Here is a 25,446-nt window from a genome sequence, read left to right as displayed (position 1 = left end):
GTCAATTATACTTCAAAAACAAACTCATAAAAAAGAGATCAGATTTGTGGTTATCAGAGGCAAGGTGGAGGGAGGGGGGAATTGGATGAAGGCAGTCAAAAGGTACAAACTTACAGTTATAAGATAAATAAGTACTAGGGATGTAATGTACAACATGATAAATATAATTAGCACTGCTCTATGTTATATATAAAAGAGTAAATCCTAGGAGTTCTTATCAGAAGGAAAAAATTTTTTTCTATTTAATTTTTAATCTATATGAGATAAGCGATATTCACTAAACTTGTGGTAACCATTTCATGATGTATGTAACTCAAATCATTATGCTGTACACCATAAACTTATACAGTGCTGTATGTCAATTATACCTCAATATACTAGAAGGAAAAAAACCCTTCTAGGTTGCCTTCAAAGTAGGAGCATCTACTACTGGACTCCATTCTGAGCACAAACCTCACACTATCTCTTGCAACTGCAGTGTGATCCTTTTGATGAAGAACTTGGCTATTGACCATGTTAAAAAAAAAATTCCTTCTGCCATGTTCGAAATACTAGGGGGGCGGGTGGAGTGGGGGAAAGCATTCAATTAAGTGATACTCCAACATTATCTTTGGAGAGGATCATAGCTTCCCCTAAAACAGGTAGCCAAGCTTGTGCCCAATTAAGATAACAAAGTATAGCAGAGCTATATAGTAATTATCCTTTCTCTCTCTAGGAAGAGCAGGGAGATTTGTGTCCTGTTTCCGTGTCTGTCCGGCTATGGAGTATAATGAAAGCGATAGAAAGTTTGGAGACAAAGAGACATGGTTTGGTCTTGGCCCAGGACCAGGTCCAGGACCAAGGCCACATTTATGTTGTCTGTGTTTTCCTCCAATGTAGGGTGTGCTTTGACTGGTTGGACTTAAGTATACAATGAACCATATTGGGGATTAACAGATGACACATATGCAAGTATTTACTTTAAGTCAACATTTATGAGAATCTTATTTTACAAAAATGTTAACACAGGCGATGGCTACGATCTTGGTGCACAGAAGCAGCCCGCCTTTGGGAAAGCGTAAGTAACCCGTAAAGCGACGACTACACTTCAGTTGCGGACACCGCCCCGTTAGCCCCACCCCTACCGAAGCCCGTCTCCTTGCTATTGGTTCCTTTCCCTGCCCCGTCGGTTGCCGTGGAGACCAAGGCTATGGCAACCAGGAGAAGCCAAAGTTTGTCGAATCTCTGGAACCGCAGAGGAATCCCGAGCTCTTGGCCCGACTCACCGCTGCCCTCATGGCGCTCTACGAGCTCTTCTCTCACCCAGTGGAGCGGGGCTACCGCGCGGGGCTCTGCTCTAAGGCCGCGCTGTTCCTGATGCTGTCCGCCGCGCTCACGTACATCCCGCCACTGCTGGTGGCCTTCCGGAGCCACGGTGAGCCTGCCCCCCGGCCGGTGCGCGACGCGGCTCTCCGCAGCGACCGCGCCGGCCTCCCTGACCTCGACCCCTCCGCCTCCCGCCCTCTTTACCTCAGGGTTTTGGCTGAAACGGAGCAGCTATGAGGAGCAGCCGACCGTGCGCTTCCAGCACCAGGTGCTGCTCGTGGCCTTGCTAGGACCCGAGCACGGTGGGTTCCTAGCCTGGAGCACGTTCCCCGCCTTCAACCGGCTGCAGGGGGATCACCTGCGCGTCCCGCTCGTTTCGGTGCGTGGTTCCCGCCTGGGCCCAGCCGCCCGCCGTACTGGGCTGCGGTGGGGATGGGGGAAGGGGGTGGATGGGAGGGAGCGGCCGCGGCCGGAGCCCCGGCCCCTGTCCTGGGGAGCCCGGCTTGGATCTGAGGGAGTCACGAACCCACGGGAAGTTCTGTGCACAAGTTCACTGACCCGAGCTTATGTTTAATTTCCTGGGGAGCAAATTTGTTGTTTCATTCGACTTCTCCAAGCCGTCCACCACCCCAATGAAGTCAGCTACAGCTGTCAGCGTCTGTGTCCTATACAGAGGCTAGAAGCCTGGGGGCAACCTGTGTCCGACCCCGTCACTTCCGTGGGCCTGCCCCTTCCTAATGGAAGGGTGGTCGCGAAAGTTGCTTTATGAGTCGTGAAGGGCGAGCAGTGTTCTAGTTAATTACCCCGTCGTGCAGCTGCAGTCGTGCATCAGCACTCGGTAGGAACGGAAAGGGCAGGCATTTTTAGGCAGACTGACACACGGAAGCCAACGTGCTGGTTGGTTAAGCAACCTGCGCAGAATGTGCTCCTGGCCCTGGGCTCGCCTCCTTAGATGCCGCTCCATCCTGCCGCTGTCTGGGATGAAAATGGAGCATTTTACTGTCTGTAATCTGGTATCTGGTTCGAGATAAGTGAGGGCTAACTATACAATCACCCCCTTTACACTCATTTTCTGAAAACATTTTCCTTTAGAAGTAGGAAAATTCTGGATTTCCTTCTTCCAAAGTTGAATCTCTTTAGACGTCTCTGAGATGATTGGCCTACAGTCAAATTTGTGTAGCGGAAAAAAAAATTGACTTTTTGCCCAGCAACTAAACAAAATGACAAAAATTTCAAAATCTGATTGGTGATATGAATAACCGCAAACAAAATATGATTCCGATTACTTTTTATGATTACTTTAAATTTCCTTTTTTTTTCTGACTATAAAAATGCATGCTCATTGTAAAATACTAAAGAGTTACAGGTACGTATAATGACGTAAAATTAAAGGCTCAGTTTGGTACATGTATCAATACTTGTTAATTAACCTTCGTTTTAAGGTCTGCAAAGTGATATGGAAAACTGCGGTGGATTTACCAGTTGCCTGTTGGTGGATTTTTGCTTTGCTTTTACTTTTTCACTATTAGAATACTGCAGTGAAGAAGATTTTGAATAAGTCATACACCTTTAAACATCAAATTGTGAGGAATTGGAATAGAAGCTGTTTGTTGAAATTATATAAATACATAGAAAACTAAGCAAGCAAATAAAATAATTATTAACTCCAGAAAAATAAAAAGTAAGGAAAAGCAATCAGAGTTATGAATAGGATTTACATAATCATAATTTGGTGAACACTGAATGTTGACTAACCAAAATAAGACTTTAACGCTACTGGGGGGATGGGAAGGCGGCAGCGCTGGCTGGCAGGGAGGGGGAAAGAAAACTAAATCATCCCTCCTTGCGGGAAGACAATAGAGGATGCCTGAAACGGAAGTTGAGAAGTGCCAGCCAATGCCAAGGTTGTGTAAAGACATGGAGATACATTTCTAAATAATAAGGTAAATGAGGCAAAATTAGTTGCCCTGTGGGTGGAAGCCTGCAGGTTTTTGTAACAAACGTTGTTGAACACTTTGATTCTTTAAATGATCAGGTCTTTTAAATTTATTTAAAAATAGAAGTGGAGTAGAGACAAATTTCTTTCCACAGCTCCTCCCTAATCGTGACATGTTGCCCATTTTTATTCTTATTTGAGATTACAATGCCTCTGGGGAAGGGTGACTGCCGGTGAGAGGCCAGCATTGAGGTTCACTTCCTTTTCCCTGTAAACCCACTGTACTTCTCCTGTTCCACCTGTGTTTCCTTTCCAAAAGTGGAAACAAAGGTGGTTGTTGTTGTCTGTATTACAAACACACAAAAAATTAACTTGTTAGTTTGACTTTAGGTTAGCATTCCTTGTCTTTTAAATTTTTGGTAGAAATTTTTTCTTTACATTTGTATATTCCTATCTATCATACTCTTCTGGTTACTTGAGTCTAAGAAATAATCATGAAAACTTAAAATAATCATGAAAACAAGGATACAGCATTAGGTTTCATTCATGTGTTCTTTTCACTTGTTCATCCACCTTGAACTGGGTTGGCTTCCCAGTTGGATTGCTAATTAGCCTCTTATCTCTGTAACCAGAAACCACTCCCTTGAGAGCACTGCCCACCAACCCCCTACTTCTGGTGTGTGTGTGTTGCGATTTTGTGAAGCCAAGACTACCTCTTGTTTTTATGGTGTCCAGAGCTATCAATTCTCTTTAATACTGGGCAATTTTACACTGTAAAACATAAAGCCAAAGCTCCTTTTTCTTAGTCGTTTTTTTCTCTCCATTCTAAGCCTCTGTCTATAAGTAATTTATGACCTTGTCGTCTACAGTCCTTTCTCAGTAATTATTTGCTTCCTTGCTGGCTGAGCTCTTGGTTTGAGAATAGTTTGAAATCATGAGATACAAATAAATAGTTAGAAGATATAAGGGAAGTACAGAAAAAAAATAAGCAAAAATTCTAGGAGAAAAAGGATAATATCAATACAAGGGAAAGAGGTCTACCAGATATTAAACTATACCTTAAACTCTAATAAGTAAAGTAGTGTGGTTTGGGGAATTATATAAAAAGTATGGAAATGGACCCTAATATGACAAAGGTGGCATTTTAAATCAGTGAGTAAAGATGGAGCTAGTCCTCAGAGACTGTACAGCAGAATTAAAGTCCAGATAGATCAAAATTAAATTTAAAATATGAAATCATAAAAGTACTGAAACAAATGAGTGAAAGCTTTTAAATCTCTGAGTATGACGTAAAATTTAGAAGGCATAAAAGAAACTTTTGATAAATGCAAGTATATAATTTAAAAAATCATTGGCCTGGTGAAAACCATAAGCAAAGCCAAAACACAAATGACAGCAAGGAAAAAAGTTTTACTGTTTGTATCACTTGTAAAGGGCTAATTTTCCTAACATAAAGTGCCTACAGATCTATAATTAAAAGACCAACTACCTAGTAAAAAAATGGGCAAAGAATATGAACAGTTTATAGAAGACAAAACACACTGTGAACTAAAAAAACATATGCACAACCTAAAAGTTGAGAGTTATGTTTTATTAGGCACACATACTGAGGACTTCAAGCCTAGGAGGCAGCATCTCTAGTAACCCTGAGAAAACTGCTCCAAGGAGGTGAGGTAGGATATACAGGAGTTTTGCAACAAAGGGCAGGTAGTAGGAACAAAAGATTACTGTTAGTAAAAGAAAACTAGATCTCAAGTTAAGGAATTTAGCGCTTTGCTATGTATGGGAAGATGCAAGAGTTTGGGCTCACTGAAATCATTCCTTTGATATACACCTCAGCTGTCTGGGGCCAGTATCCTGTGTTTTCACATCCTGAATTTCCTCAGGGTGCACCATGGGGAGTGGCTGCAGTCTGATGGCTGCTAGATGGCAGGTATTCTTTGTTTCTGTCCTGAGTCCCCTCAGGGCTCACCAGCTCACCTTCAGCGGTGGGTGTAATCGCCAATGACTGTGACATCCTTTGTTTACTGATATGGCAGGCAGTATTCTATTTCTCAACACATAACTCTTAAACATCTGAAATCGCACTCGTAATTAGAGAGATGCAAATTAAGAATAATTGAGATATCTTTTTTGTCTATCAAATAGGCAAAAATTGAAGTTTCTTAGCACCGTGAGCAAGATGTAGGGAATTGTGCAAACACTCCTGTATATCACTGGTGGGAGTGTAGATTGATACAACCTCTTTGCAGGACCATATTTGTCAAAATTACCAATTCACGTGCCTGCTTCTACTTCTAGTAAGGTATCCTAAGGTTTGTGCACACATGTGGAATGGCATATGTAAAAAGTTGCTCATTGCAGCATTATCTATAGTATCAAAAGATAGTAAACAGGGCTTCCCTGGTGGTGCAGCGGTTAAGCATCCGCCTGCCAATGAAGGGGACACGGGTTCAAGCCCTGGTCCGGGAAGATCCCACATGCTGCAGAGCAACTAAGCCCGTGCACCACAACTACCGAGCCTGCCCTCTAGAGCCCGCGAGCCACAACTACTGAGCCCGAGTGCCACAGCTACTGAAGCCCACGCGCCCAGAGCCCGTGCTCCGCAACAAGAGAAGCCACTGCAATGAGAAGCCTGCACACCACAGCAAAGAGTAACCCCCGCTCGCTGCAACTAGAGAAGAACCCATGCGCAGCAACGAAGACCCAGCTCAGCGAAAAATAAATAAATTAAATAAATAAATTTTTTTAAAAAGATGGTAAACAATCTATGTAGCAATAGAAGACTCATTTATTTATTTATTTTTTTTTTTTTAAAACAAGATTTATTTATATATTTATTTATTTATTTTTGGCTGCATTGGGTCTTTGTTGCTGCGCACAGGCTTTCTCTAGTTGTAGTGAGCGGGGTCTACTCTTCATTGCAGTGCACTGGCTTCTCATTGCGGTGGCTTCTCTTCTTGTGGAGCATGAGTTCTAGGCACGTGGGCTTCAGTAGTTGTGGCTCTCAGGCTCTAGAGCACAGGCTCAGTAGTTGTGGTGCACGGGCTTAGTTGCTCCGCAGCATGTGGGATCTTCCCAGACCAGGGCTCGAACCCGTGTCCTCTGCATTAAGCAGTCGGATTCTTAACCACTGCGCCACCAGGGAAGCCCCAGAAGACTCATTTAAAAAATTGTGTTACATCTACCTGGTGGAATGTTACATAGCTTTTTTTTTAATGAAGTTGGATTTATATCTATTGATGTGGAATTACCTCCAAGAGAAATTGATTAAGTGTAAAAAACAAAAATTGTATATAATATGCTTCCATTTGTATAAAAATAGAAAAAAACCCAAAAAATATATGAATGTGTGTATTTACATACACATACATGCATACTTCAGCTATCTCTGGAAGAATTCAAAAGAAACTGACAACATTGATTGCTCTGGGGAAGGAACTAGGTGGCTGAGGTTAAGGTGGGAGAGAAATTTTTCACTACATAGCCTTTGGTACCATTATAATTTTGTAACATGGGAATGTAATACATATTCAAGATTTTTAAATTACAATGACAACAATTTTTAAAGGAAAAATTTTGAAAGTGCCGTGTAAAACAAAAGCAAACCAAAAAAAAAAACAGTAAAAATTTAAAAGCAGGTAAGTATATAAAATGCCACAGTTACTTTGGAAAATAGTTGGCAGTTCCTCAAAAAGTTAAACAGAGAGTTATCCTCGCTCTTCTAGACCCCGCTTCGCCGCGCATTTACGATGCCGCGTGGAAGCCGAAGCCGCGCTTCCGGCGTGGCCCCTCCGGCCAGCCAGGCCGCTCAGATGAGAACCGCGCCCGCAGCTCAGCCACCCGCAGCGGCTCCACCGTCTGCTGTTGGCTCCCCTGCTTCTGCTCCCCGGCAGCCAGGTCTGATGGCCCAGGTGGCAACCACTGCAGCCGGCGTGGCTGTGAGTTCTGCCGTCGGCCACACTCTGGGTCATGCCCTCCCTGGTGGCTTCAGTGGAGGAAGAAATGCTGAGCCCTCAAGGCCTGACATCGCTTACCGGGAGCCTCAGGGAACCCAGCCGGCACAGCAGCAGCAGAATGGCCCATGCTTTTTTGAGGTGAAATAGTTTTTGGAGTGTGCACTGAACCAGGGTGACCTTAAGCTTTGTGAAGGTTTCAGTGAGGTGCTGAAACAGTGCAAATTGGTGAACGGGTTAGCTTCATCAAGAAGTTCCAACTGAAGGCATGAAAAATCATCTCTCATGACCACGTTGATTTAGCATTAAAAATATAATTGATAGTGAAGATATAAAGTGTGAAGCCACCAGTTAAACCTCTCCTCGATCATTAATAGCTTTTGTGCTTCAGAATTGCAGTGGAAGAGGGTATTCTCACCATGTAGAAGCTCGAGATGGTGTTGAGTTTGGGGCTGGGCGGATGTTTGTGTGGCCTCTTAAACAAGCTTTTGTTTGTGAATTAATTAGAATAAAGTGATTTTCTTTCCAAAAAAAAAACCCAAACATAGAGTTATCATGTGTTCCGGCATCCCTACTCCTAGGCATATGTGTACCCCAGAGAATTGAGGACACATGTCTACACAGAAACTTGTGCACAAATGTTCATAGCAGCCTCATTCATAAGAGCAATAACAATTCAAAAAAAAAGTCCAAACAACCCAAACGTCCATCAGTGAGTGAATGGATAACAAAATATGTTATATCCATACAAGAGAATATTACCCAACCACAAAAAGGAATGGAGTCATGATATGTGCTACAACATGGATGAACTTTTTTTTTTTTTAATTTATTTATTTATTTGTCTATCTGTTTTTGGCTGTGTTGGGTCTTCGTTTCTGTGCGAGGGCTTTCTCCAGTTGCGGCGAGCGGGGGCCACTCTTCATCGCGGTGCGCGGGCCTCTTACGGTCGCGGCTTCTCCCGTCGCGGAGCACAGGCTCCAGACGCGCAGGCTCAGTAGTTGTGGCTCACGGGCTTAGCTGCTCCGCGGCACGTGGGATCCTCCCGGACCAGGGCTCGAACCCGTGTCCCCCGCATTGGCAGGCAGATTCTCAACCACTGCGCCACCAGGGAAGCCCTGGATGAAATTTTTTGCTAAGTAAAAGAATCCAACCACAAAACAGCACATGTTGTATGATTCCATTTAGATGAAATGTCTAGAATAGACAAATCTGTAGAGACAGAAGGTAGATTAGGGATTCCAGGAACTTGGGGAATTAATTGGTGGAGAGGAGAGATGGGTAGTGACTGCTAATGGGGATGGGTATGTGGCTTCTTTTGGGGCTGATGAAAATGTTCTGAAATTGGAATCAGTGGTGATAGTCACACAACTTTGTGAATATACTAAAATCTACTGAATTGTAGCAAAAAGGTGAATTTTATGGTATGTGAATTATGTCTAAATTTTTTTAAAAGCATGTTGGTGATATCCTGGTGATATGCTTACAAGCCGTAGTAATAAAAATTGCTATTGGGAATTTCCAGGTTAGGACTTCGCACTTTCACTGACTAGGGCCCAACTCCGATCCCTGGTCGGGGAACTAAGATTCCACAAGCCCCACAGCACGGCCAAATAAATAAATAAAATTGAAATTACTATTGATTTACCATGCCTCTGGCATATGCTAAGCATTTTATCATTAGATAATATATTTAAATTCCTCTATGTGATACTTGGCCTTTAACAATCACTTAGTAAAGTGTTAGCCATTGATTTTTTACGTATATTATCTCTTTAAGCCTCACAGTAACATTGTGAGGTAGAGGTTATACCCCCATTTTACAGATGAAGAGAACGAGACTCAGAGCTAAGTGACAATTTCTAGCTCTCAGCTGAGCAGTCAGGACTACAGCTCAAGGGTTTCTTGGGGGTTTTTTGTTTTGTTTTTTTAAGATTTATTTTTATTTATTTAGGCTGTGCCGGGTCTTAGTTGTGACACACAGGATCTTTTTTTTAGTCGCGTCATGCATGCAGGGTCAAGTTCCCCCACCAGGAATCAAACCCTGGCCCCCTGCATTGGGAGCGCAGAGTCTTACCCACTGGACCACCAGGGAAGTCCCCAAGGTTTCTTGTTTTGTATCTTATACTCTTAACCCTAGTGCAGCAAAATACTCTTCTAACTCTGAACATAAAACTAGACTGACTACGACCTGTCCAAGAAACTGCCTGGAGAGCCAAGGAAGCAGTGGTTTTAGGTCAAAGTTTGACCAAATGCTTGGAGGTGGCTTTGCGGGTGCTAATTTGGGAAAATGCCTTAGAAGTCAGAAACGGCCTTGTTTCTGCTTTGGTCAGCTCACCTTGGACAGCGTCTCTAAAGTCCCTATGCTTTTAATGCTTTAAAAGTCAAGTTTCTTGTTGTTTCTAATGAAAGAAGAAAAAAAGCACAGAGTGACCTTTTTCCTCAATGAGCCTGACTTGGTTCTTTTTATTTTTTATTTAATTAATTAATTTATTTATTTTTGGCTGTGTTGGATCTTCGTTTCTGTGCGAGGGCTTTCTCTAGTTGTGGCGAGCGGGGGCCACTCTTCATCGCGGTGCGCGGGCCTCTCACTATCGCGGCCTGTCTTGTTGCGGAGCACAGGCTCCAGACGCACAGGCTCAGTAGTTGTGGCTCACGGGCCTAGTTGCTCCGCAGCATGTGGGATCTTCCCAGACCAGGGCTCGAACCCGTGTCCCCTGCATTGGCAGGCAGATTCTCAACCACTGTGCCACCAGAGAAGCCCCTGACTTGGTTCTTTAAGCATGTGTGACCCAGAGAATATGGGGGCTGAAGACTACAAGAGGATGCAGGAAGATGAGCGGAGAGCACTGTGTGTCCGAGACATGTTTTTTCACATCTCCAAAATCAGTGTGTCTGCCTGTCAGTGGTATCTTACAATAGCTGTTGGCCAGAAGACAGGTTGGGCTAGTCCTCTTTGCCTACGTATGGAAACTGAAAAGTACCAGCACCAAACTTGCAGAAGGGGCATCAGCAACTTGAAAGAAAACCCCAGAGACAATAATAAAACATTTTAACCCTAAGAACCAAGTGATAAGCAGGTAAGGGAAGGTTCAAGAGGCACTTAATAATAGGATAACTCCACAGAATTTTAAAGCCTGCTTATGAACCCAGACCAGTGAATTTTAGTTCCCTTTGTGAATGTTTTTTAAATGCTGTAAAAAAGCACCAGTGTGTTTCATGGCACAAAGGACAAACTTGCATAGAAAAGTATGGATAATACTGAGTCAGTAAATGAGTCAAAGAATCACGATGTAAAGAAGTTTTAAGAATCCCTGGATCAATTTATTTTGCATATATTTTTCTATGCACATAAATAGGATATCTGATATTAATATGCCTAAATCTAAAAGCTCTTTCAATAAGTATAAAATAAATACCCTTAGTGATTAGAAAGCATTTTGTCAGTTTAATTGGAACTATTTTTGCTTTCTTACAGGTATATAAAATATCGGTACATTTTATAATTAATGATATCTTAGATTAATTGAAATACAGGTAGCAAGGATTTTATATGTCTAGGAGACATGGAGTAGTAGTTCCTACTTTGCTGGAGACCCAAAGACTGGTGTCAAAGAACACTATCAGCTTAAAAAGAAAAAATGGGACACCCCAATGATGACAAGTATATGGTAAAGTGGACACTGGTATAAACTAGGAAATTAACCTTCAGTAAAAGAATATGACTCTAGGGAATTCCCTAGTGGTCCAGTGGTTAGGACTCTGTGCTTTCACTGCTGGGCGCTGGGTTTGATTCCTGGTCAGGGAACTAATACCCTGCAAGCCACGTGGCACAGCAAAAAAAGAAAGAAAAAAAAGAGTATGACTAAAGAATAAAAGATATGAAAACAAACAGGAGCCAAATAAAATTCCAGCAAACTATCAAATACTGTAGAATCCCTGCTGAGAAAAATGTTGCAAGTCAAGGCACTTTGGAAACAATGGCACTAGTTAAATTTACAGCTAGCTACTGTTACTGTCAGATGCTGTGCTGGTTATTAGGTCTTGTCTCAGCTCCAAACCTACCCTCCTATACTCTCCTTTGTGATGCCCATGCTGAGATACTGAAAACCACATTTTCCTCTGCCTACTGGCTCCCTGTTAGATTCTGCCAGTAGGAGGCATGGTGAGCCTTGTTCTGGGAGTGGCAGAAAACCAGAAATTGCAACCAGGGTGAAGAACCATTGCTGGGGTGATGCAAACAGCAAGGAGTACATCTTTCCTCCTGCCTTATTGACTCCCTCATGGGTTCTTCGTCCCAGCTCCAAAGGTACCAGTACCAGCTGACAGCACTCCCTTTTTGAGGTCTGAGTCCCAGCTCCTTGAGGTAATGCCAGCCTCTTCCTTTTCTTCTCCGGCCCTAGGTAGTTATCCTGCCAAAAGTGTTCCCTGTTTGCCTTTTTAGTCCACTAATGCCTGTGTTATTAATTATCCCCTATACTAAATTCCCCTGTTAAAATAACTGTTTATTTTCATTTCTTCCTTCCTGATTGGACCCTGATTGATACAGGTGGACTGATGAGCATTGACTAAATCCAACAATGCCTGTATTTATCCTATCTAGTATGTTAGTATTGATTTCACACATATCTGTAAAGGATTACCTGTTTTAACTCCAGAAATCTTTGAAATTAGGGTTCTTATGGGCTATTATAGAATCAGGAGTCAGTAAACTTAAGTTCTAGCCCCAGTTCTGTCATTGGGTTCCATACCCTCTCTTGGTCTCAGTGTAACTAATTATATAAAGAGGATGACAGTACCTACCTCTCTAACTATTGCTAATTATTACTAGTAATAATACTTCTCTCCTGGGATATGCAGAGGGACAAGACAGGATGAACCGTGGATATAAAAATTGCTCCAAATTGCACATATACCTTATAGAAATAAGGTGATGGTGTGATTTATGAATTCTCTTAGCCAGACACACCCATTGGATTTTAGTTACTAATCTTGAACTTGTGTTAAAGAAGTATTAGCTCATTGAGGGGACTTCCCTGGTGGCGCAGCGGTTAAGAATCCACCTGCCAATGCAGGGGAAATGGGTTCAAGCACGGGTCCGGGAACATCCCACAGGCCTCGGAGCAACTAAGCCTGTGCGCCACAACTACTGAAGACTGCATGCCTAGAGCCCATATTCCGCAATGAGAAGCCCACGGACCACAACAAAGAGTAGCCCCCGCTCGCCGCAACTAGAGAAAGCCTACGTGCAGCAACAAAGACCCAATACAGCCAAAAATAAATAAATAACTTCTTAAAAAATGTTTTTAAAAAAGTATTAGCTCATTGAACACCTGCCTTTGTAGCTGTTGCATTTTGTGTTAAGCTTGGTTTGAAGTAAATGGAATTAGGTAATTGATTCCATCAGTGGTCCAAGTGATAGCACAGCGATGTAACCCACCTTGCCAGCCCCAAGGGAGCGAGAGTCTTACTTGGTGACAGGTCCTCTGTGGGAGATGCACCATTTGCACCATCACTCATCCCCATGGCCCTGTCTGGGCCCTCATCTTCCGCTGTCTCCAGCTCATGCACTCTGCTCGGCTGCACTGGCCTCATCTCACTCCGTTAAACACTGACCCGCTTTCACCCAGAGTATATGTGCTTTATTAGCTTGGGTCACTCTTCCCCAAGACATTTCTATGTCTTATCACCTCACTTCACCTGACTTCTCGGACAGTCAGGTATTCCTGAATACTTTGTATAAAAATTTTTGTTCTATCCTGGTCATTCTCTAATTTTAGTTTGCTTCATTTTTCTTTGTGACACTTAGCACTACCTGTTAGCACATATCTGTTTGTTGATTTACTTCCTGCCTCCCTGGCTGGGAATGTAAGCTCCATTAGGGTGGGGACTTTGTCCATTTTGTTTGCCATTATATTCCCAGAACTTGAAGCAATGCCTGGCACATAGTAGGCCCTCAGAAAATATTTGACATGTTGGGACTTCCCTGGTGGTCCAGTGGTTAAGACTCCGCGTTCCCAGTGCAGGGGGCCTGGGTTCGATCCCTGGACAGTGAACTAGATCCCACATGCCGCAACTAAAAGAAGATCTCACGTGCCGCAACTAAGACCCAGCACAGCCAAATAAGTAAATATTTAAAAAAAAAAAAAAAAAAGGAAAAGAAAATATTTGCCAGGTTAATGAATGGATTTAACAAGTAGACACCAATTATGGTGCTGTGCTGGATCTCTGTCCTCTGTGAACATGGTGTAAAAGTGTGCTGGCTTCTTGCAAAAAGATCTTTCATAACCGACATTTTCTCCTTGAGTTTAAGTCTGGACATTTTAGATCCTGGAAAGAGGATCAGATGTGAAGTCAAAGATGTGGTTTCATATCCTGTCTTTACCAATAGTAGCCGTACTCCATAAATCCCTTACTCTCTCTGAGCCTTGGTTTTCTCATATATACAATGGGGGAAGTACTTGCTCTGCTTACCTTCGCCTTGTTGTAAAGGTCAAATGAAACGTGTTTTTCTCCCTCTCAGACTGTGTTAGAGTCTGGATTCTTCTGGCATTTCCCTCCTGGTCACTCTTCTCTCTTGCAAGTTGTTGATCTTTGTCTTCCTGTCCAACCCTAAAGATCCAGAAAAGCCATGGATCCACTACAGAGAGTTAACCTGACTTTGTCTTCCAAGTCTTCCCAGATACCAACTGAAAAAAATTCACAGGAAGACAAGCCTGTGAATTCACAGCCTCTTTTCCATCCTACTGGTAATTGCTAATACATAATTGCCTCGGTAACCTGATCGTCAGCCCTGGTAACAGATATCCCTCGCCTACACCGGCAAAGCTGATGTAACAGGACAGAGAAAATAGTATCCAACAGAAGAGAGAGGGTAGGTTTCTCTATAACAAGGCCTAGGATAAGGACATTATTGTCCAGAAGGAAAGAAATGATTGAAAGGTTCTGAAAACTGAGATATCTCCATCTCAAACGACCTTACTAGCCTGAAAAAGAACAAAGAATCTCTTCCCCCACATAAAGGTATGGTGGAAAACGAAATGAATCAGTAGATGGGGAATTCAGATGGGAATGCTGATACCCCATAGCAGAATCCTTCTGGGAACCTACAGTGGAAAAGGATCAGTTGTAGTAACAAGATCCCGAGTTGTAGCAAGGAATCATGTCACCAGTGATCCCATTTCAGTGACAGTCTTTCCTGCTAGTCATTTTAGGGTCATTTTAGGGTCACTATGAGGTGAGACTGAATTCTGGTGTTTTTTTAGGATCTGTGATTTATCTTTTTCCCTCCTTGTATCTCTGTTTTCCCTACTTTTTTTTTTTTTTAGTATTTATTTATTTATTTATTTTTGGCAGCATCGGGTCTTAGTTGCGACACTGGGGCTTCTCACTAGTTGTGGCGTGCGGGCTCAGGAGTTGCGGCCCGAGGACTTAGTTGCCCCGCGGCATGTGGGATCTTAGTTTCCCAACCAGGGATCGAACCCACGTCCCCTGCATTGGAAGGCGGATTCTTAACCACTGGACCACCAGGGAGGTCCCTTCCCTACTTTCATGGCCATAATTTATAAAGTACCTGTGTAGTTTTAATGCCTCACTGATTTTACTTAACTTTCTTTTTCATTGTATTGATTGGTACTAAAAGATGCACTAGGCTATGAAGCCCTGACATCAGTCCAACACTGAGAATCTGAATCAAAGCACTGTGGTTAAAGAATATATAAATAGAGCTTGGTGTTTTTCTGCTGAGTCTTTTTGGGGAATGCATAATGACTAGGATTCTTTCTTTTCTGTTTTAAAAAGTTGACTTCTAGAGAAGTAGAAGTGTGTTTTGATATGCTATTTAAATGTTCCATACAAACTCAGGCATGTTTCTAAAAAGGAAAGAAAACACCAGCAATAAAACCAAAAAATCAAATGAGGCAACTGAAGAAGAACAATGCATCCGGATGTTTACACTGTTGTTACTGCCACTTCCAGGTCTTGTTCAGTTTGGCCCTAGAATATTTGAGAAGCCCAAGTATGCAGTTTAGGGGCCATGCACATGTGTCTCTTTCACCACCATTGATCCACTTATACCTATGTATTTTTCTCTTTTCTTTCTTTTTTTTTTTTTAAATAAATTTATTTATTTATTTACTCATTGGCTGCGTTGGGTCTTCGTTGCTGTGCGCGGGCTTTCTCTAGTTGCAGCGAGTGGGGGCTACTCTTTGTTGTGGTGTGCGGGCTTCTCATTGCAGTGGCTTCTCTGTTGCGGAGCACAGGCTCTAGGCACGCGGGCTGCAGTAGTTGCGGCACACGGGCTCAGTAGTTGTGGCTCGCGGGCTCAAGAACACAGTCTCAGTAGTTGTGGTGCATGGGCTTAGTTGCTCCGCGGCATGTGGGATCTTCCCTGTCCAGGGCTCGAACCCGTGTCCCCTGCATTGGCAGGCGGATTTTTAACCACTGCGCCACCAGGGAAGTCCCTTTTTCTCTTTTCTTTCGGTGAGGAAGATAATGCCTCTGTGTGGCAGAACTATGAGTCACTGTGTATGTCCAACAGTGAGATGGATTCCTCCCAGACTTATTAAGGACCGGGGTCACTGGCCTCTTTTGGCTTTCCTAGACTAGAGAAGAAGACAGGAACCAGGATGGGAAAATGGACATGTTACATTTTAAACTGGAGCTTCCCCTGCAGTCCACGGAGCACGTTCTTGGTGTGCAGCTCATTTTGACTTTCTCCTACCAACTGCACGTGAGTCCTCTCCCTTTTGTCTTTCAATAGAACAGAGCCGCCTTTCTGATTTCTGGGAAAACCCACACTGCAGAAGACCCTTTTCAGAGGTGTCGTTTGGGATTTAACTGCAGAAGTTCAATTTGAATGTTCTTCATTGAGGTCACATTAATTTACATGAGCTATTAATAGGTCAGAGGGTTCTGGGCAGAGTGCTTCCTGCGTGGCTGAGTGAGGCATAGGAGGGATGGCTAGGCTTCAACCACAGACAGGTGACACTTAGAACCCAGAACCCCTTGGATCTGACCGAAATTGATACTGTCTCTCCTTCTAATGATTTCAGAGGATGTCGACATTCGTGATGCAGAGCATGGCGTTTTTCCAATCCTCCTTCGCTGTTCCAGGGTCCCAATTATATGTGAATGGAGACCTGAGGCTGCAGCAGAAGCAGCCCCTAAGCTATGGTGGCCTAGATGTTCGGTACAACGTAAGGATACTGCTTACTGTCCATCTCTTTTCTTTCTGTATGTTACTGGGGTATGTGCGTGTGTGTGTGTGTGTTGGGTTTTTTTTTGGCCGCACCACGCGGCATGTGGGATCTTAGTTCCTGGACCAGGGATCGAACCCGTGCCCCCTGCATTGGAAGCGTGGCGTCTTAACCACTGGACCGCCAGGGAAGTCCCTGTATGTTACTGCTTGTCAAGTTCTTTGAAGAGGGAGAAAGGAACATTGGAAATAGCATGTCTTTGTGGGTGGCATAGAAAAGGATTTCTGAGGAGTTCTTTCCATGAGTTCTTTCAAAATATGGAGACAGGTACCCCTGTATTTACATCTAAAAAGAGAGGAAAAGAATATGTCTTTGTCTTTAAGAATTGAATTGCTTATAGTTTTTGGGTGCACGCACATGTGGGCACACACACACGGTGTATTTATTTCAGGTGATCTTTTTCAGTTCATGTAAAACATTTGAAAAAGAATACTGGGATTTCCCTGGTGGCGCAGTGATTAAGAATCTGCCTGCCAATGCAGGGGACACGGGTTCGAGCCCTGGTCCAGGAAGATCCCACACAGCGGAGCAACTAAGCCCGTGCGCCACAACTACTGAGTCTGCGCTCTAGAGCCTGCGAGCCACAACTACTGAGCCTGAGTGCCACAGCTACTGAAGCCCGCACTCCGCAACAAGAGAAGCCAGCGCAGTGAGAAGCCCGCACACCGCAACGAAGAGTAGCCCCTGCTCGTGGCAACTAGAGAAAGCCCGCGCGCAGCAACAAAGATCCAATGCAGCCTAAATAAATAAATAAATAAATTTATTTTAAAAAGAAAAGAAAAAGAATGCTAACCACCATTTGTTAAGCATATAACCTATGCCAGCCTGAGTTAAGAGGTTTAAACGTGTCATCTCATTGAATCATTACCGCAACCTCAAGAGATGCCTTCCCTTGCAGCTTCCCTGCTCTGCCGCCGCTTGTCCTTCGCTGTCCCCCTGTGCTCCTGTCTAGGTTGCTTATCCTATTGCTCCATTCTGGTCCCTGTTCAAAGCTCCTGAGCACAGTCCTTCCCTGACACTCCTTCTAAAGAACGTTTACCTGTCCCTCCATCATTCCTCACCCAGGTTTACTCCTCTTACCTCCACCTGAGATATTAAAGAGAGGTTTTCCGTTTGTTCATTTGCCATCTCCCTCAGTGGTAAAAGTGCTGCCGTCTTCTGTGTTCTCTCACCCCAGCGCTTGAAACAGTGCCTGCCGCATTGTAAGCGCTGAGTTGATGTGAGAATGAACTCTCACCTCACACATGAGGAAACTGGAGCTTACAGGGATTGATTAATTTTCCCTAAGTCCCACAGCTTGAAAGTAATGGAGCCATGAATTGTCTCTCTGAGGCCAGAACTCATGCATCTGATCACTTTTTACTAACCTTTACATTATCACAGGGAGGCCCATGTAAGTTGGGCTGGGCTACTTTTTTTTTTTTTTTTTTAATATTTATTTATTTGACTGCACCGGGTCTTAGTTGCAGCACGAGGGATCTTTGTTGCCACATGTGGGATCTTTGTTGTGGCATGCGGGATCTTTTTTTTAGTTGCAGCATGCGGGATCTAATTCCCTGACCAGAACCCAGGCCCCCTGTGTTGGGAGCACAGAGTCTTAACCACTGGACCACCAGGGAAGTCCCTGGCTGGGCTACTTTAGAAAATGAATATGAGATGTTATCATTTATTATAGGCATAAACCAGGACTGTTCCAGATAAATTGGGATTCGTGGTCACCTAGCTATAATCAACATACATCTTGTTTTGTTTTGTTTTAATTAATTTATTTTTGGCTGCTTTGGGTCTTTGTTGCTGCGCACAGGCTTTCTCTAGTTGTGGGGAGCAGGGGCTACTCTTCATTGCGGTGCGTGGGCTTCTCATTGCAGTGGCTTCTCTTGTAGTGGAGCATGGGCTCTAGGTGCACGGGCTTCAGTAGTTATGGCTCGCGGGCTCTAGAGTGCAGGCTCAGTAGTTGTGGCACACAGGCTTATTTGCTCCGTGGTGTGTGGGATCTTCCTGGACCAAGGCTCGAACCCATGTCCCCTGCATTGGCAGGTGGATTCTTAACCACTGCGCCACCAGGGAAGTCCCAACATACGTTTTTTAAAAAGGAGGAGACTATAAGATATAAACTTAATGTAGCACTTTTTATTTGAAGGTTTGTATATTAGATTATGTCAACAGGAATATGATATTAGAGGGCCGATCTTTCTTTTCTTCAAAGGATTATGTGCTTACTGTTTGTGCTTTATCCTATTTCCATCTCTGTATTTCAAAGAGATCAATTACAGATAATCCAGGCAAAAGCAAGAAAAAGACAAAGGAGTTGAAAATGTGGTCTCTTAAAAAAAAATTAATCATTTCTCCCATTGGAATAGAAAGGGGTATTTTATAAATAGCTTTTAACGTGTAAAAGGTGGATATCGACCCCTTGTTTCCATCCCTGCAAAAAGAAAGACAGAGTAAATGACTTAAATTGTTGCAAAGGAGTTCATTCATCCTTGAAGAAAAGATTATCAATACTGGAATGGGCCACCAAGCACAAGAGGGTTGTCTTTGAGGCTGGGTGGGCAGGAGGGTAGAAAAACAAGAGGGGAAGCCGCTTGGGTGCTCACATCATATCCTCCTGTTGAATCCCAGGTATCTGTAATCAATGGGACCAGCCCTTTTGCCCGTGACTACGACCTCACCCACATTGTTGCTGCCTATCAGGAAAGGAACGGTGAGTCATGGGGAGCGTTCATTCAGCTGCTTCTCAAGGACTTTGCAGGTTAACGGGGTTATTGGAGAGAAACAGAATTAGAGCCCACGTCATATGAAAGTATCAAAACCAGTGAATGCTTGGGACTTCCCTGGTGGCGCAGTGGTTAAGAATCTGCCTGCAAATGCAGGGGACATGGGTTTGAGCCTTGATCCGGGAAGATCCCACACGCCGCCGAGCAACTAAGCCCGTGCACCACAACTACTGAGCCTGCGTGCCACAACTACTGAAGCTCTCGCGCCTAGAGCCCCTGCTCCGCAACAAGAGAAGCCACAGCAATGAGAAGCCCGCACACCACAATGGAGAATAGCCCCTGCTCACTGCAACTAGAGAGAGCCCGTGCACAACAATGAAGACCCAATGCAGCCATAAATAAATAAATAGATTTGTTAAAAAAAAAACCAAAACAGTGAATGCTCAGTTATGGAAGGTGAACAGGTTGCTCAGGGTTTGTCCTTTTTCTCCTGATCTAAAGACCCACACACTAACCGTCCCTTCCGCTGCTCCTATGGTCCGGCAGGTTAGTGCCAATTAACTGCCATATTTATCCCACCACTGACTTGATGAGTTTATATATATAGATATGTGAGTTCCTCCCCACACCATACGTGTAAAAGAAGCCAAAGACAAGCTGCTGTCCATAGTTTTCAGGTGGAAATAGGGACTGTGCATGACTCACCCCATGTCAGCAGCTGCAGTAGGAGAAAGCACCCAAGGTTCTAGCTGGAAGGCAGAGGGTATCCATCCCTTTCAAGAGGTGGGCTCTCAGGCCGTCCCTGAGTGTGTGCTTGACTCAGCACATCTGGCTGGTTGGTGGTCTGAGGTTTTCTCTAAAGGCATCTAAAGCATTACTTGGCAACCAGACATCACAGATACTATACACAGACATTTAACAAGTGAGGGGACTGCAATTCCAGTATTTCTTTCTGATTTTATGTAGTACACTAGCAGCATTATTCCAAAAATAATTTTAGAACACAAAATCATTTATCTACAAATCAACTTTTCTTTCTTAATTCCTTCCAGTCTTTGTACATGTGTAGATTTTTAAATACAGCTTCTATCATAGTTTATTATTTATTTACTTTGGCTGCACCGGGTCTTAGTTGCTGCATGCAGGATCTTTTTTTTTATTTATTTTGGCTGCACTGGGTCTTAGTTGCTGCATGCAGGATTTTTTTTTTTTTTTTTTTTTTTTAGTTGCAGCATGTGGACTTCTTAGTTGCTTAGTTGCGGCATGCATGTGGGATCTAGTTCCCCGACCAGGGATCTAACCCAGGCCCCCTGCATTGGGAGCACGGAGTCCTCCCCACTGGACCACCAGGGAAGTCCCAGCTCCTATCATAGTTTAGAGACACTTTATGATCTAACTTATATTTTGTACTTTGTAATATAAATATTTTCCCACACTGCTACAAAGTTCTAATTGGTTTTCTTTTCAGAGGTAGCATAGTATTCCTTTGCTTAGCCACTCAACAGTTGTAGAACACATAGACTGTTTCCAAGTTTTTAACTTATTTTAACAAGTATTTTAACAAATAATATGTGAGCAACTTTGAACATTCAGTTTCTCTTTCCTTTTGAATTATTTCTTTGGTATGAGTTCTGAAGTGCAGAATTTGCCTGAGAGGTCAGAGTACTTTTATAGCCCTCAATGTTTTATTGCCGAAGAGAGCATTCATGGATTAACTCCCCACTGTGTTGCAGTAACCACCATCCTGACTGACCCCAACCCCATCTGGCTGGTGGGAAGGGCTGCAGAAGCTCCATTTGTAATTAATGCTGTCATCCGATACCCCCTGGAAGTCATCTCATATCCTTTCTGTTAAAGGGCCAACAGTAGCTGGGTTTCAAAAAAGGAAAGGATTCCTCAGTTGTCCCAGGAAGGAACAGATGTGGGAAGCCTCAGACTGGAAATTGCTGCATTTGTAGCCCCACGCAAATGACTGTCTGCAGTTCATACAGGAAAAAATATTCATTTCCTGTTCATATTTCTTCTTGAGCAATTCTTCTAGATCAGAATCATGCATATTTATATCTTATTAATCTTTTATTATCTCTTTTATCTTAAGGGTATTTGAAACATTTTTGCCATTTTCTGTCTAAACTAACCCTTTGGTTTAACATTTCCTTAGAAAATGTCATCTGTGATTCCTTAACTGTTTGTACTTATCTACCAGGATTCTGGGAAATGATAAAGTTTGCCTGGATCCAGTATGTCAGTATCCTACTTATCTTCCTCTGGGTGTTTGAAAGAATCAAAAGATTTGTGTTTCAAAATCAGGTGGTGACCACAATCCCTGTAACAGCAATGCCCCAGGGAGAACTGTATAAGGAGCATTTATCTTAAGAAGACCCTTTCTGAAAACTCTAAGCTACCTCACTGTTGTCTTCTGAGGACTGTCATCTTACGAAATTTCTGGAAAGAGCCTGTGGACACTTGCCCACATGTGTGCTTTTCCTATCAGAGACAAAGAACATTCCTTTCTAATATCCCTCCACACAAATTCTATATTTTCTACACGCCTACGAAAATAATCACGGACTAGTTTGTGGAAATGTTTCTGAGGGTTCCTGAAGGCTATAATTTGCTTTTGTTTTTTGTCTCAGACTTGAATTTCAGGAGAAAACTACAGTCAGTTCAGAGAGCTTGGAAAGAGTCCCATCTCTGGTCAAGCAAAGACTTTTCCTCTCTTGAACTGAGAAACATGCTATGTATTTCTTCCCCCTATTGTAAACCACGTTTTACTCTTTTCAGGGCTCTCTGGTGATAGATATGCAAATCATCAGCACTTTCCACTCCTGGGCATCTAAATTTCCCATTCAGAACTGATTTCCAGAACTGAGAGGCCTTTAACTGGAGATCTGGAGAGTGAGAAAGGGAGCGCTCCAGAGCACATGTATGCACGTGCGGGAGGGTGGGCAACTTGAGGACACTAAGACCATCCATCCACCTGCCCCTAGTCTAACAGACAGTCGTCTGTCGGTAGCTCAGCTGAACAGCTCTTTATCCCTGCCCTGCTGTGGCTGGCTCTTTGCCCTCTGTCTGGGCCCCTGGAATAGCAGGCTGCAGTCAGAAGTGCTGTTCCATTCACAAGCCCCTCAGCAACAGTGGGGGAAGTAAGGAGTGTAACAACAGGTTCTTTCTCTTTGGCCCTCACCCAACAGCCTGGACGCTTGCCACTCCTTCTCCTTGACAGCCCTCCCCCTTCTTGAAAAGGACATGGGTGACAGAGGAGCCGTTGTTGGTATTGGCTCCCACTGCCTGACAACCACAGAGTTTACTTGGAGGGCTAGCAGGAAGCCCAGCTACTTGTGTTTCCCTCGACTAAGGAACAGGGTGCCCATCAGAGTGGGCCGCTTTGGAGAGGACACACAAGGAGCAGGGAGGGGATAAAGAGGATGCTAACCCAGGCAGCCCAATCCGGGCCTGGCCTTTAGCAGAATGACACGCAGTCCAGCCAGATTACCCTCATGACTGAGTGTCTGCTGAAGAGACCGCTGGAATGGCCCTCTGTTGCAGAGAATTCTCCATTCTCGCCCTAAGGACAGCTGGACCTGCTTTATGATACCGAGATATCACTGGCACTGGAAGGACATGCCCTGTGTGATCCACGCTTCACTCCCATCCACACACACACTCCTGAGTGCATGCCTCAGTTTACCCTGGAGACTCAGTTTTTATTTCCAAAGCACCTTTTCATTCAGGCTGACCAAAATAAGAGTTTTGGAAACAAAGCTGTTTTGAAGTATCCAAGCACAAAAATATCCTAACACTGACCCCTCTGCTTTTTCTTTTAATATTTTGGGCTGTTTATATGCCTAAAGTTTTTTTCTTGAGATTTAAATAAAAAATGTTTTCTGGTTTGAATCACCAAAAGGTAATGAGATATGGAAAGATAGCTGAAGATGTGTATAAACATGGCTTTGCATTTTATTACATTATTTTCATGCAAAATGTGTATAAAGAACCATGATGTTTTGTAACTTTATAATTAAAATGTTCAAACTGGAAGGTTGCATGTGGCTCTTTAGAGGGAGAGTATTTGGAAAGGGGAGGATGGGGAGGGCAGAGGTTGTGCACACTTCTTGGGGTTACTCACCAGCAGCCTTGCTTTGCCAGGGCTCTGCCCAAAAACCTTGGAGCTTTTGTTAGCTCTTCGCAAAAGTCTTCTGGCCCTGCCCCAAGTAAATGCGAGTTTTTGGTGAAATCCACATGGCATGTGGAAACCACAGGCTGGAAAATTACAACTGCGTCTGGTGAATATTAGATTATTTACAGATCAGATGTTGGTAGCTTCTGAACCTGAATCACACCTTATAGCTGAAAGAGGGGAAAAATGGAAGTATACAGGATATTATCAACTGGGCTGTAACCCATAACTACATCCATGGTTTGAGACAATATTTGGCAGGGGGGAATCCCTTATTTTGTCAAATGATTTTCCAGTTTCTGTTTGAATCAGGTGATCTTCCATCATGTAAGATTGATAAAGCAATTAATAAAGCCTTCTTTCTTTCTCTTCATGATCATGCTTTGTAAAAGAAGTTTTGGTTCTTTGTGACCACATAAGTTCTAAATGCCTATTGGGGGAAATGTGTAATTACAGAAACCTAAAGAAAATAAGTTGTCTGTAAATTGCTCCCTAGAAGTAATCACTGTTGGCTTTCTGATACACATCTTTTTAATCTTTTGTTTCTAATTTTTTTTTGCTATCATAAGCAACACATCTGTGAAACTTGCATATAAATCCTTTTTTGCTAGTTTATTTTCTTTAGATCCTAGAAAGAAATTATGAATTCAAAAGTTTATGGCGTTCTTAAGGATTTTTTAAAAATATATTTATTTTATGTATTTATTTTTGGCTGCGTTGGGTCTTTGTTGCTGTGCGGGTCTCCTTGTTGTGAGCGGCGGCTACTCTTCGTTGTGGTGTGTGGGCTTCTCATTGCGGTGGCTTCTCTTGTTGTGGAGCACGGGCTCTAGGTGCGCGGGCTTCAGTAGTTGTGGCTTGCCGGCTCCAGAGCGCAGCCTCAGTAGTTGTGGCACACGGGCTCTAGAGCGCAGGCTCAGTAGTTGTGGCCCAGGGGCTTAGTTGCTCCGCGGCATGTGGGATCTTCCCTGACCAGGGCTCGAACCCGTGTCCCCTGCATTTGCAGGCGGATTCTTAACCACTGCACCACCAGGGAAGCCCGTTCATAAGGATTTTAATTCATCTTGCCAAACCGCATCCTGGAAAGAATGCACTAATTTATACTCCCAGCGGCAGATATTTCTTTCAGATCCCACAGCGGATTACAAGAGGTCAGAGTTCTCTTTCTTTTTCAGGTGCTTGGATTCTGCTCCGTTATCTGTAGGAGGAAATAGCATCTTTATTTATTGAAACATACCCTGTATTTATCGGGACCTGCTATCCAGTTGAGGCTAGAGCAGGGAGGGGACAGAAAGAGGGGCACAGCCAGCTGCAGGCCTAGCTCCTGAGGGCCACCTGGTGTCCCGGCCTCGCCCCCAGCTTGACTACTACCCGGGGAGGCCGCGCGGATCCGCCTGGCATCAAGGTGCCTGGGGCTTGGTTTAGGTCTGAGGCTGGGGGCTTGGGAAGCGGTTTGGATTCCAAGTCCTTTCGCTGTGAGGATGCCACTGAGAGGGAGGAGGGGCAAAATTAAGATTCGATTTCCTTCACAAGGGCCTTTTGTGTTCCCAGTAGCCTCCCTTCTCTGGGGATTGGAGGGGGAAGACAACTTTTTGGTCAATTAGTGGGATGAGAGCTGACTGCGAGCGCCCTCTGACATCCTTGGCCCAAGCCGGGCGCCCCCGGCAGCCCCCCGGGCCCACCTGTGCCCTCCTTCCCCGGGGCTCGCCCGCCCCCGCCGCTGGACGGCCGCCCCTCCCCCGAGGCGTGGCCCCTCCGCCCGAGGTGGGCAGGGTAGCCGGAGCCGGGGGCCAACCGGCTTTTTCCTTCCCTCCCGCTCCGGCTCCCGCCCGCCGGCTCCGGGACCGCAGCCACGTCTGAAAGCGCCTCATTGTGCGCGCTCCGCTCGGGCAGGCAGCGCAGAGCAGCGCCGCGGGCCGCCGGCGGCCGCCCAGGTAGCGCGGGGCGCGGGGCCGGGCACCCAGGGGGCTCCGGGGCAGGAGGGCCCGAGTCTGTTTCTTGTCCTTGCCCCGGGACTGCTCCGCCAACATCGCATTCTTACGACACCTCTCTTTTTTCAGGGGAATCCTGCCCTGTTTCCTGGTTCCCGCCGCCTTGG

At 44.3% G+C, this 25,446-nt stretch overlaps 1 protein-coding gene and 1 pseudogene across 3 annotated transcripts; both read left to right on the top strand.

Annotated features, from left to right (window-relative positions):
* The first annotated feature begins 1,189 nt into the window (after window positions 1-1,189).
* Window positions 1,190-25,209, top strand: TMEM231 (transmembrane protein 231). 3 transcript variants are annotated; one of them, XR_005017555.1, is made up of 8 exons: window positions 1,190-1,414; window positions 1,515-1,684; window positions 15,800-15,928; window positions 16,251-16,394; window positions 19,077-19,158; window positions 20,905-21,010; window positions 21,367-23,108; window positions 25,199-25,209. XR_005017555.1 is itself a non-coding variant. In XM_036834893.1 (7 exons), the coding sequence occupies exons 1-7, from the start codon at window positions 1,276-1,278 to the stop codon at window positions 21,545-21,547; spliced, it is 951 nt and encodes a 316-aa protein (XP_036690788.1). In that variant the 5' UTR covers window positions 1,190-1,275; the 3' UTR covers window positions 21,548-23,723. The 3 variants fall into 3 exon arrangements, 2 of the variants coding, with proteins under 2 accessions (XP_036690788.1, XP_036690789.1); XM_036834893.1 differs by lacking the exon at window positions 25,199-25,209 and having other exon boundaries at window positions 21,367-23,723; XM_036834894.1 differs by lacking the exons at window positions 20,905-21,010; window positions 21,367-23,108; window positions 25,199-25,209 and adding an exon at window positions 21,029-21,355.
* On the top strand, window positions 6,994-7,825 carry LOC118885815 (annotated as a pseudogene).
* Window positions 25,210-25,446: the final 237 nt, after the last annotated feature.

This window comes from Balaenoptera musculus, chromosome 19 (genome assembly GCF_009873245.2).
Source record: "Balaenoptera musculus isolate JJ_BM4_2016_0621 chromosome 19, mBalMus1.pri.v3, whole genome shotgun sequence".
Classification (NCBI taxonomy): domain Eukaryota; kingdom Metazoa; phylum Chordata; class Mammalia; order Artiodactyla; family Balaenopteridae; genus Balaenoptera; species Balaenoptera musculus.
This window is presented reverse-complemented; position numbering and strand designations above follow the sequence as displayed.